The 12906-nt window shown below is 53.2% G+C and overlaps 1 protein-coding gene across 1 annotated transcript in view; it reads left to right on the forward strand.

Moving 5' to 3' along the window:
- Nucleotides 1-765: 765 nt before the first annotated feature.
- CIB4 (calcium and integrin binding family member 4) overlaps nucleotides 766-12906 on the forward strand; it is a 47959-nt gene continuing 35818 nt past the window's right edge. The window contains exons 1-3 of the mRNA XM_081797306.1: nucleotides 766-819; nucleotides 1256-1290; nucleotides 6445-6541. Coding sequence (XP_081653432.1) covers nucleotides 766-819; nucleotides 1256-1290; nucleotides 6445-6541 — 186 coding nt within the window. The remainder of the gene's footprint in view (nucleotides 820-1255; nucleotides 1291-6444; nucleotides 6542-12906) is intronic.

Here is a 12906-nt window from a genome sequence, read left to right on the forward strand (position 1 = left end):
GCAGAGGAAGAAGAGAGAGTGATGCTGGGGTATGTAGTCCATGTGTGTTGGGTCGGGACTGGTAGCAGCTCTGTGGTTACTGGCCCAGATTCTGCTCTCCTGTGTGGTTTCCCCACACCCTGACCTTGCCATTGTGGGTTATTAGACCTTCTTCAAGTTATCCTGATTTGAGGGTGCCCTCTGTTCCTGCAGGGACCCTGGTGGATGGGGTGGAACGCCCTTTTCTGTGCTCTTTTGGTCACTTCTTGTGGTCAGAGTCTGTGCTTATTCATCACTGTGTCCCCACACCTGGCCCAGTATTTGGGATGTGGTTCTAATAGTTAACTAACATTACCGAGCACCTACAATGTGCCAACACTGTTACTTGTATTACTCAAATAATCCTCACAGCAATCCCACAACTATCACCTTCATTTTACAGATGAGGAAATTAAGATCCAGAGAGGCTGAGTAACTTGCCCAAGGTCACATGTCAGCGTGTGGCAGATCTGGGATTTGAACCCAGCCAGAGTGACTCGTGAGCCAACAGTATGACTCTCAGCCCTGCTATTGGGTTGCCTTTCTGGTTGCTGTTTGTGTAGGGGGAGGACGTCTATTAGCCTTGGGAACCAAAAGAATCTGCTCCTTTGCTCACTCAGAGGCTCAAGTAGAATGGGCAGAAGGTGGAATGTGGGCCACCATAGCAACTGGATCACCTGGTCACCTCTCCTGCTGAGCCCTTGGGGCTGAGGTTCTACTGCAGGCGGAGAGAAGGGTGGGGTTGGCATGGGGCAGTGTTTGAGGCACCAGATGCACTGGGAGGACTTGGAAGAATACCAGGTGGGTAGATGAGGCAGGATGTTCTGGGCAGAGGTGGGGGAAGCTTCTGGAGGCAGGTGGGATGAACGGGGAAGCTCTTGCCTGAGACCGGAGAGTGGTAGCTGTTGCCTTTGCCAAACCTGCATCCAGGTGAGGCAGACGGCTCCTCCGAGGCCTCCTCCCCCGTTTGTCTCCGGCTCCAGAGCCCAGGGTTGTAGTCTTGACTTCAATCCTCTCTCCAGCTCCGTGACAACATGCTCCTTCCCAAGGCTGTCAGAGCCTGGGGTTTGCCCCTCAACCACCACTGGGGGCCCGAGGGCTGGGTACTTCTGTTTTGCCAGCTGTAGGATAAAAGCATGGGCTTCTCCTCCCCAGGTCCCTGAAACTCCCCCCTCCCCAGGGGGCCAGGGCAGGACCGGATGGAGTGGGCAGGTCACCTCTCTGTGGTTTGTTGTAGGCCCTGACCTTCCTGACCAGAAATGAGATCCTGTGGTGAGTCAAAGGGCCCCTTTCCCTCCCCTTGAGCTGAGCTCTCGTCCTGGTACGGTCTCATGCTGGTCCCTGAGTGTGGGCCCCGCTCAGCACTGGGGAACCTTGGAGGTGAGACCGGCAGGCAGAGACAGACCTCCGCCAGGAGAGCCCAACGCCAGGATTCCAGGGCCCAACGGGAGTTGAGCGAAACCTCAGGCGTCAAGCCACCAGGGGCTCCAAGGCAGGATTGCCTCACAGAATCACAGACGTGGATGGGGCCTCTTGGGGACATGGGGGGAAGGAAGAAAGGACTTAGGAAGCAGGTCTGAAGCCTGGCTGGGTAAACTTGGATGTGCTCTAAGCCCTGGCTCCCTCTCCAAGCCTCTCTTCAGAGCCTGCCATGGGTCCGACACCGTGAGGGCCCTGGGAGCATAACGGGGAGTAGTCCACGTGCCCGTCGTCATGCAGGTTCCCGTCCAGCAGGGAAGGCTCTGGACCGAAGACAAGCGTCATGCAGTGTGAGGGCTGCAGACTCTCAGCCCTCCTCATGGGATCGCAGAGGGCATGAACGGCACGGTGTATGAGTGCTCCGTCCAGGTCCAGAAAGGGGGATTGAAAGTCTTATGTGATTCCTTCTCTTGCCCCACCAGCCCCCCGGCACCCGTTGCCCGGCCCAGCAGAAGACAGGCACTCAGCTGGACAGAGCTGAGCAGACAGGCTCTTGCCTCAGGACCACCAGGCCCAATGACAGGCAGGGGTGAGCTCCTGGTCGGCTTTTGCGAGCCTCACTTGTTAGGTATGAATTGGAAGCTGAGGGACACTAGATATTTGAAGAGAACATTTAAAACCCTGCATTAAATCATGTCATCATAACATTTCAAAACACCAGAGATAATGAGAAGAGGCAAAAAGCTTCCATAGAGAAAACAAAAACAAAAACAAAAGACCTATAGAGGACCAGGAATCAGAATGGTTTGGGACTTGGAAGACAGTGGCTAAAGGCCTTCAAAATTATAAGGAAAAAATTCCAATCTAGAATGAAGTCACAGTTAAACTAGTACTCAAGAGTGAAAGTGAAGCAACTATTTTTTTGACATGCAAATTACTTTTAAAAATGACCTCTTATGCAACTCGTCTGAGGAAGCTTTTGGAGGATGTGCTCTATTACCACGAGTAAGTAAATGGTGATACTTTGGTAAGCTAGACTCGTACATCCAGGATGCTTCCGTTTTTGTAAAACAAAAGATTCTACATGCGCGCACGTGCGCGCGCGCGCACACACACACACACACACGAGAGTATGTGTGGAAGGACACACACATGCACGCTGAGCATAGGTTAGCTTCTTGGAGGGTCCCGGGGTTCTGCCCACGTTGGCGTTAGCATGGCTGCATTGTATGCAAGGTGAAGGGCAGCGCCGAAACGCCCACCCAGTGGCAGCTGCAGCAGCTGAGGGAGCTGATGGCACGCATCCTTTCCTTCTCTTGCCCCACCAGCCCTTTCCACCATCTCCCTTTCTCGGGAGAGAAAGTGGCCCAGTGGGGCTAGACTAAACCCCAGTCCCTTTTGGACAATTGTCCTATGTGGCCTCCGAAGACGCGTGGTGATTTTCCTATTAATGTGACAAAGACATACAGCCTGGATGACGGTGCAGCTGGAGAGATCGGTCCAGCTGAGAAAAGGATCCAAGAGACTGACAGACACAAGAAACCTCTGGATGAGGGTGGCTCTGCCGTCATCTAATACTTTCTCACCTTTTTTTTTTTTTTTTTTACTTTCCCACCTTCTTATCTGTGCCGTGCAGAGGACACAAAGGCCTGGTCACCAGATCTGCAGATGACACACAGCGGGAGGGGCAGACCACATGTGACACACTCTGGTCTTGGGGCTGCCTTGGCCGGGCTCTCCCAGAAGGGGTCTGTCCACCCTCAATTTCTAGCCGGTGGGGATTTTCTTTCACAGCTTGTCCCTTTTGGCCTCAGCTCCAAGTCAGCCGTCCCTGCCTTCTGATCCAATTGTTCCCCGAGAAGCCCCTGACTTCCAGATGTCTCTTTGGGCTCAGCGCACAGGCCCTTCCAGGTCCTTATCTTCAGCCGTGGCCGCAGACTCCACGTCTGGGGCCTGAGCGCAGGAGGGCACCTGTGGCTTCCTTTAGACCTCCGGGGTTGGAGCCCAGGTCGGCCCGACTCAGTCTGAGCCACTTGCCCCGCTCGGTATCACTCAGGGGCTGCTCCGTCACAATCGTGGGCTGCGTGTGAGTCTGCTTGGGGAGCCTGAAGCTTTGCCCCTAGCCCCCACACAGGCTGACCCGGACATGAGGGCCTCTCTTTCCTCTTAGCACCCCTGAGGTCCCAACATTTCCCAGCCTCCAGGCCTTGTCCTGGCCATTAGCGCCTGGCCCTCCTGGAGCACCTATCACTGGGTCAAGGTCAGCGGGCAGCATGGTTACGAGCTGGCTTCCCGGAAGCCGAGGGGCTGGGTTGGAGGCTCAGCTCTGCTCCTTGTAGTTTTGTGACCATGGATGCATTCCTTTGCTGAGCCTGTTCCCACACTTATAAAAAGCCTGATATGAAAGTACTGGAACCTCACATGGTTGTTATTAGGACAATTAAATGATTAAATGCACGTCAGGGGTCAGAACAGCACCGGGCACGTGGGTCAGTGCTGACCAGGGGCTAGCTGTTATTTTCATGCTTTTATTATCTCTTTTTCTGCAAATGAGGAAACTGGCTCAGAGAAATGAAGTGGTTTATCCAAGCCACACAGCTTGAAAGGAGCAGATCATAAAAGCTACCTTTTCAGGCTAAAGATAGGGCTATTTATAAAATGACTGCAGGCTGTCCTGTAGGGCAAAGGACTACTGACCCCATGGGCCCAGGAGCTGAGCCCGGGAGAAAGGAGGAGAAATGGAGGCTGCACCGGACCTGTGTTCTCAGTCCTGCCTGCAAGAGAGGAACGTGGAAGCTCACAGAACGTAGAGGTCCTGCCCCGACCCTGGCCTTGAATGAGAGTCTCTAGCGGTGGATACGGGTGCTTTCACAGGCTCGCCACATGTTTCTAACGTGGGACCCAGTTGAATATCACTAAATAGGGCCTCAGAGGCAAGAGTGCAGAGAAGGGTATACAAATAGCCATAGGAGGCCTGACCTGGAGGGAGCGAGGGGGGGGGGGTCACTGCATCATTTTACAGAAGGGCAACTGAGGCACGAGAAGGGCTGTGGCAGGTCCAAGGTCCCACAGAGTGTGAGCTGCGGGGCTGGTCTCCCCTGTCTCGGGGCCTCTGAGTCCTTAGACAGCCCCTCCCCGTGTCTGGGAGGGAACCACTGCATGGGCTCCTTGATTTCTGGCAGGCTGAATGTGTGAGTTTTTCAAATGGCTTTGACTCTTGAGTCCATTAGTGATTAATTCAGAGTTCCATTTAGAGCCGGCTGATCCATATTTGGAGGAGGAGAACATTTTGTGGCAGCCGAGATGCAGCCACGATTCATCTGCGGGCAGCCCACCCACTCGGCGGCTTGGGAAGGCATGAAATCCAGGCCAGGCCCTCCCCACAGCACCCCTCCCCAGAAAGCTCTCTGGGGAGGCACGGCCGAGAGATTCGCACCTGGGTCGGGGGGGGGGATCCTTTAGGAGTGAGCAGCACAGTCTGAAGAACCGGGTGTGGGGTGCGGCCCCCACTCTGTCTCAAGCCGTATGACCTTGGGCACACCCCTTAAACTTCCTGAGCCTCAGTTTACCCTTCTTTAGAAATGATCACCCCTGCCCCTGTCCCACAGGAATGTGGGAAAAATCAACGAGAAAATGTGCTTGAGCGCACTCAGCACAGACACTTGGTAAGTGAGAGGAAGGGGTGGCCGTGGCCGTCACCCCTTTCCTCCAGCAGTGCTTCTGACACCCCCCTTCTCCGGGCTCTGGGGAAAAGAGCTTCGGTGTCTGGATTTAACACGCACCACGATGTGACCTTAAGCGTTATTTTACCTCCTTGAGCCCCAGTTTCATCTGTGAAGGAGAGATAATGGCTCCTTCTGTCATGCAGTTCCGTGAAAAATGTCCACGAGCGTTGACAGCTCGCGGCAGGCCACTCCCAGTGGGGAACCCGGGTGGGACCAGGGGAGCAGTCTGTGCAGGGCCTCAGAGAAGTCTTAAAAATTAGTACAACTTACTGAAAGTCAGTCTGCTTTTTCTCTCCTCAGGCCAGCAATTCTAACGATGACAGTGATCAAATACTCCTTTTGACTGGGGCCTGCAGCTTCTGCGGCCCCCTCCTGCTGCCCCCTCCCCTCATGGGCCACTGGACCCTCCAGGGATGATGGCCTGCCTTTCCTCCTCTGTGCTCTTCAGTGCCCCCCATACTTGCCTGGAGAACATTTCCCCTCACATACTCCACACGCCGCTTTTCGGCTCCCCCCCAAACTTGTCAGAAGAGTCTCTGGTGATGGTCCAGGGCCCCTTACAAGGCCGAGGGAGCCTGTCCTCCATGAACAGCCATGCGCCATTCTGCCTCCTGTTTTCAGGCCCTTCTCATGAGTCAGCCCAGAGCCAGTGATGGGGGTTATCTCCCCGTTGTCCTGCCCTCTCCCCCTGCACAGCCACACAGTCACCTCGCCCTCTGTCTGTCCCTCACAAGCAAAGCCTGCGGGACGGTGTGGGCCTACAGTAGAGACATCGATCGCGGGGAGCTGAGGCAGGCTGCTCAGTCCTGCGGCCTGAGGAGACGGCCTGGGGGCTGGGCTCTAACCCTGGCTCAGCCACACCCACCGTGTGACCTCTTTTCTCCGGGGGCCAAGGCTGGGGCTGGGCAGATGGCCTGGGTGGCACGCTGGCTTCCCCAAGGGCCTGCTGGCTTCTCCATCTGTAAGTGAGGGACTGGACTGAGCGACCACAGACGTCCCTTCCAGCTCTGACATTCTAGGACCAACACTTGTGGAGTATATCCCATGCTATGGAACACACTCATGGACCTCTCCTCACGCCCGGCTCACCTTTGCACCCCCCTTCCCCCCCCACAAAGTGGGCTGGGCACACCGGAGTCCTCAAGGATGTTTCTAGAAGGGTGGACTGATGTCTAACTGCCTTTACTATGTCACTCAGTCGTAAGTCCCCTTCCTCCAGATGGGCCGGCAGGAGAGGGGCGCGTGGTTTGCCATCCCCAGCTCACTATGGCTCTCTTCTTAGCATCCATGACACCTTCCTGAAGCTCTGTCCCCCTGGGAAGTACTACAAGGAGGCAACACTGACCACAGACCAGGTCAGCTCCCTGCCAGCCCTGAGGGTGAGTGCAGCATGGGGGCAGGGCGGGGCATGCCACTGGGGTCCATGGAGGGGTCGAGGACACTGGGGGAGGGGTGGGCACTCTGGCTGCGGGGGCGTCTGGTGGCAGCCTCTCTGGAGGGGCCGGTGGACCCCCAGGCGTAGGGCCCAGCAGGGCATGGTTTCCCAGCACTTCTCACACGCGTCTGGCCTCACTCTATCCTTGCATCAGTCCCGGAGGCAGGACAGGCGTGATGACTGTCACCATTTCTCAGGTGAGGGACCAAAGTGCACGGAGACAATGCGACTTGCTCCAGGTCTCATGGGGAAGGGGGCGGGCCTTGTTGAGGCTCCCACCTGCCCTGCTGGCTGATCCTCCAGGGTCTGCCTGTGATTCCCTTTTGAGCTTCAGTTATGGCCCCCCACCAGCTTCCTGCTGACGATTTACTCGGCCCGCCCGCCCCCCCCAGGACGCTGCACCAGCCAGCTCTCTTTGCTATCCTTTATGCCCCAAGCCAGATAAGTGGGAAGGTCGGGATTCCCCATTCAGGCCTTGGGGAAGCCAGGGTGCCACCCCAGTCTGTCTGCCCAGCCCCCTCCTCAGCCCTTTTCTGCTCAGGCTGCTTCAGTGGATAAGGGTTTTTCTAGAAGGACTGAGAACCTTCTCAGTTTCTTCCCTGAGAAGCCAGGAGCAGGCCTACGAGCCCAGGGACTGTCGTCCCAATCTGCCTCCTTCCATCTCCAGGTATGACCACAGGAAAGGACACGTGCATTTCTGTCCTTGTCCCCCTTATCCTCTCCCCTTCAATTGAGCCAGTCCTCCCTGACCTAGAGCCTGATAGATGAGAGAGGTGGGCCAAATGTTCCTATCTCCTCCTGGATTTCCCCACTTTCCTGGGCCAAATCTCATAACCCATAGACCCAGTATACATACACACACACACACACACACCCCCTGCCCTTGCTAGAGCAGAGTCCTCGTACAAACCTGCGTCTCAGTCTCCCCACCTGTGCAATGGGCGGAGTGGTGGGGGTGGCTGGGAGTTGTTTCCATGTGCTCCCCAAGGCTCCCTGCACCCCACAGGCTGTGCTGACATGAGCTGTCAGTGACCCCCACCCCCATTCCCAACTTTTAAGGACCATCTTGAGTTTTTTGTTCCTGCTGTGAAAAGGCCCTGCCCTTCCCCCAAAGCACCTAGAAGAGCCCGGAGGTGCACCATAAAAGGGCTCCCCAATCACTTCTAAGATTTGTAATTAAAATGTGTACAGCGCCCAGAGAGGCCGACGTCAGGTTAACAAACCATGGTGGTGTCAGGCTTCCCGATGTTTCATTCTGATCTCAGAGGAAAAATGGTTTGAATTTGTCAATTGTGCAACGAGAGGCCATCTTCACTTCTGTCTGGAACAAGATGGGCCTGCGAGCTGTGGGCACCTCTTGGCAGAGGGCTGAGGGCTCGGGTGGGGCGGGGGGTGGGAAGAAGGTCTTAAGGGAGAGATCACACAGGTGAAGGGGCACGCATTCAACTCGGGCTACGGACCTTGTTTTGGGCAGAGACAGAGAGAGAGCAAAGAACTAGGTACTTGAGATGGAGGCAGGAACAGAGAAGACAAAGGAATAAGAAGGGGTGTGGAGGGGGAGGGTGACGGGGCAGCTGGGAGCTGGGGTCTCAGAGAGGAAAGGAGCACGATACTCATAAAGGTGAGGTAATTGGAGAATGTGCCTGTGGCAGACACAAAATGGGGGGCCCGTCCTCCTGGTACCCCCTACTCACACACACACCCACCCAGGCCCACACAGGCACACCTCCACATCCCCACCCCTCACACGTGCTGGCTGGGGAGGGGGGTCTCAGAACTAGACTATTCACTCAGGGGCCAGAGCTGAGGGGCAGCCCGAATGGAAAGCTTCTGGCCTCCGTTCCCCAGGTGGGGGACAGTGTCACTGGGCAGTCCCAGAATATCCCAATGTGAAGCCTGGCAAGAGACTCAGAGACCACCCAGCCTCATCACTGCCAAATGCTCTCTGCCCTGGTTTTACCCATCAGAAAACTGAAGCCCAGGAGGGAAACACCTTGCTCAGGCCCCGTGACCCCACTTCTAACCAGGGCTCCACCTCTGATCAGGGCTTGGCTTGGTGCTGACAGCGTGCCTAGGTTTGCAAGGTGCCCTGGACGAACAAGGGCAGCGCCTGGCAAAGACCTGCCCTGGAGGGCCGGCGTGGAGGGTGCTGGGGGATGCGTGGGCCAGCACTCTGCACAGCCCCAGAACACCAGAAATAAAAACTATTTTATTTGCAATGTAAAGAATTTTAGCCTGTGGAGATTTTTCAGTTCAGCAGCAGTAAAGGTAGGGACAGCAACCAAATAAGCTGTTAAAATCTGTATCCCCCGCCCTCACCCTTCTCCTAGTCAGGTCTGGGGTCTCTGTTCTGAGCCCCCGAGGAGCAAGCACTGGACTAGCATCAGAGGGCTGGGTCAGGGCCCAGCTCCATCACTCCACCTGTGATCTCTCCATCTAAGCCTGAATCCCTGTCGGTAAACAGTGTGTCCGCCCCGAGCAAGTGCGGGGGAAGAGTCACTGTGGGTTGACGGGAGGGCTGCGGGAGGGGGTGCAGGCAGCCCCTGCCCATGGGGAGCACCAACCCGGGCCACCTCTGGAGGGCTGGACCCCCAAGTGCTTCACTGGACAGTGGCTGGGAACGGAGATGGGGTCTTGGGACAAGCCTACTTTTGATTTTACTTATTTCATCCTTCTAAATGGCCTTTATTCTACTCTATTGCACAACTAAAAACCAGATCATTGTAGGAAAACACAGAAAAGCAATAAACAATAAAAACTGGTAGGCAGCCCACCTCAAGGGATGATCATCACGATCAATTTGCCTTATTTCCCTCCTTAATTTTTTCTAAGCAGATATATCTATTAAGTGTTTAGTGGGATCACATTGACTTTTTTGTACGTTGCTTTTTTTTTTTTTTCCCCTTCCCATTTTGGTTTCTTTGTTCCTTTTCCAACTGGTTCTGAACAGCCAGAACCATCTCATGAATTTAGGACACTGAGCCACATCTACAGAACGAGGGGACAGGACACTGGGCCAGGAGCAGAAGGGCTGGGTTAGAACTCACTTGCTAGCCATGTGATCTTAAGCACCTCACAAGAGGAATGATTCAGGGTGGGAGGAAGCAAATAGACCCAAGGCAAAGAAGATGGGGTGGGAGGGGTGCCGCATGGAGCCTGTTTTCCTGCAGGTGTGAGACCTGGTTCTAGGTGCTCCCAGGTGTAGCCCTGGGTCCGAGGATGCAGGTTTCTTGACAGTATGAGAAGCACTTCCTAATCGGCAGAGGTGTGTGCAGAGGGCAAGAGCTCCCTGTCACTGTGGGGCATGAAGCGGGCCGACAAGCATTTAGCTGGGATGTTCTAGCACACACTTAGGTATGAACAAGAGACCGAACCCCATGCTTGGTACCCTCTTCACTGCCCGAGCCTGTGGTTCTGGCCCTGGGACTCGTTCTCACTCTCTTTTGTGTTGGCGACCATGGTATGTCCCAGACTTTGGACTTTTCATAGTCCAGTAAAATTTCCAAAATAAATTTTTTTTCTTTTTTTGAGGAAGAACTAGCTAGAGATGCCAACTTTCCAATTTTGCCAAGTAAGGACATTTAAAAACGATGTGATCCACAATCACCATCATTTCATCTTTTAAAAATGTTCATTTTAGAGCAAAAATATAAGAAGGATCTAATCCCAGGCACAAGAACAGTTCCTTCCATACACATCTCTTCTTGTCATTTTTCGACTTTTGCTACCAGTCATCAAGCACTTTGTCACTGATCATCCCTGGTCCTCAGACTAGCTTTTGGGGCTTTAGATCTAGGACTAAATTTCCCTCCGTGTCTTTCCAATCTTGGTCGAAGGGAGAAGCTTGCTTCCCAAAATGAGCAAGGAGAGACTTGCTGGGGGTGTGGGGGCCCGAGTGTCCCTGTTGTGTCCTCTGTGGGCCCAATGATGGGAGCTGCGTGACTCACACTGCCCAGAACACATCTCTGGAAAAGGCTGTGAGAATTGGGCCCCAGGGAGCTTCGGGTACGGCTATAACTTGGCTCAGGGGTTTGAGTGGTCTGGGAAGAAAGTCCTGTTTCTCAACTTGGATTCACTGGTGGAAAAAATGGGTTGGTTAATATTGGGAAGGGTCTGCTCGTCAGCAGAGAACAAGGCAGGAGAATGGCCTGGGCAGCAGAGAGCAGTAGGAAAAACCTGAAGATGGGGACACAGTGGTCCTTTTTCACTCAGAAGTTTCTGTTTTCTCTTTGCGGCTTTCTTTGGTGTATTTAAAAGCAAATTAGCTCAATGTTTCTGTTCTTGTAAATAATGATCTTGCTTTCTGTAAACTTGGATGAGTAGTGGTACAGTGTGACCTGGGTTTCTGGTTTCCAGGCCCAGGACGGTGGGTGGTAGGACGCGGGGAAATCCCAAGGTCTCAGAGCTGGTGGGATGGAGGCTCGAACACAACACAGGATGGGCCAACACGCTACTCTGGCCTCTCCCCAGCTCCCCCTCCGGGGTTCCTGAGGGCAGGTGGTATGTGCACAGCCTGGCCTCTACTACATTTCTCCCCAGCATCAACTCTGTAAGCACAGAGAGGTTAGGGAACCTGCCTGAGGTATCAGGAGGCTCCTGAGGTTTCAGCTCCACATCCTTGGTTTCTACCAGTCCCCAGTTTTTCTGAACCTTTCTGATACCTGCTGACAGGCTGGGCCTAGCTGCTTGGAATAGCTTGCAAAGAACCCACTCCCAAGGCTTTCAGCAAATCAAGAGTCCTCATGTTTATTCAGGCTTTTGAGAAATTACCAAAGTAGCAGGGGCAGGGATGGGAATGTTTTTTTTTATTTAAGTGTGTTTTTTTTTTTTTAAGATTTTAAATCAAAATTATTTATGCATGCCAAGAGTCAAGTTGTCCTCTGGGGGTCACCCTCATTTCCCTTCTCTGGAAAGAAACCATTTGCAGGTCTTAGCTGCTTCTTGGTTCTTGCCTTCAGATCTCTGGAGAGTGCTCTTGTATGGCCCCTTCTTAATATCTCAGCCTTTGACCTCCCCCTAGAGAAGAGGTTTAGCTCTTCCCTCCCCCACATGACTCCCATCCCCCACATCACTCCCAGTACAGGTATATAAGTATTTCGGTTAGATCGGTATTCAGTGTTTACGTTATGATGACTACATATGCTACTCGGAGCTGAGCCAGGAAGTAAACTATGGTTACTTTTCTCTGCACGTTTTCTGTTGTCATCTTCACAGGATGTAATTATTGTTTTTGCTTAGTTTTCTGTGTACTTATCATTAAGTTGACACCAAACCTCTGCTGATCACCTAAAAATCTCCTCTCATTAAAGGCTTTCAGAACGGAGATGTTTTCTGTACATCCCACTTTCTTGGAGAAATTTCTCTTGGAGACTTCAGAGCCACTCTAGTCAGGGCCGAGTGGCCCTCCAAGCCCGGTCCATGCTGTCCTAGATTCTGGTCACTTCTCCCTTGGATCTTCATTCCCTGTCTTCCTCTCTCCGCGTACTCCCTTGTCTTGGTGGAGCGCATCCTTTAGTAGCTTCCTGATAAAGGGTGCACGGAGGTAAAAGTCTTGCCACCTTCCGTACACCTTACATGGCTGATAATGTCTTTATTCTCCCCTCGTACTTGATGGAGAGTTTACATGGAACTGACCTATCAGCTGGTTGTCATTTTCCCTCTCGTCGGGAAAGCAGAGCTCAGCTGCATTTCAGCTTTCACTGTTGTTACTGAGAAGTTCAAAGCCTTTCTGTTTCCTGACCTTTTTTTGTAACTTGATTTTTTTTCTTCCTGGGAACTTGCAGGCTCTTCTCTTTGGCCCCAGGATTCTGAAAGTCCCAATGATGTGAGGTGGTGTGGGTCCTTCTCCCCATGTACAGGGCACGCAGAGGACCTGCTCAGTCTGGAAACCGTCATTCAGGACTAGGATGTTTCCATGGATTGTTTTCTTTGATAACTCTCGCCCTTGTGTCTTCTTTGTTCTCTCCTTCTGGGAACTCTAATATCCTGCTGTTGTACATCAGGGATCGGCCCTTTACTTTTTATCTCCTCTCTCCTATTTTTCATCTTCATCTCTTTGCTCTTTTTTCTAGGAGCTTTTCTCAACTTTATCTACAACCTTAATTTAGTTTTTCACTTCTACCGTTATGCTTTTAATTTCCAAGGGCTCCTTTCCCCCCTTCTGTTTTAAAATAGTATTTTCTTATTCCTAATGCAATGTCTTATCCGATCTTTTCTCCATGGTGCCTACCCCCCACCACCTCCCCCCCCCACCCCCCCGGCTTGTTTGGGTCTCCATCTTCCGTGTCAGTGGTCTTCCCTGGCTATCTG

This window comes from Leptonychotes weddellii, chromosome 10 (genome assembly GCF_054177405.1).
Source record: "Leptonychotes weddellii isolate Sample4059 chromosome 10, ASM5417740v2, whole genome shotgun sequence".
NCBI classification, from domain to species: domain Eukaryota; kingdom Metazoa; phylum Chordata; class Mammalia; order Carnivora; family Phocidae; genus Leptonychotes; species Leptonychotes weddellii.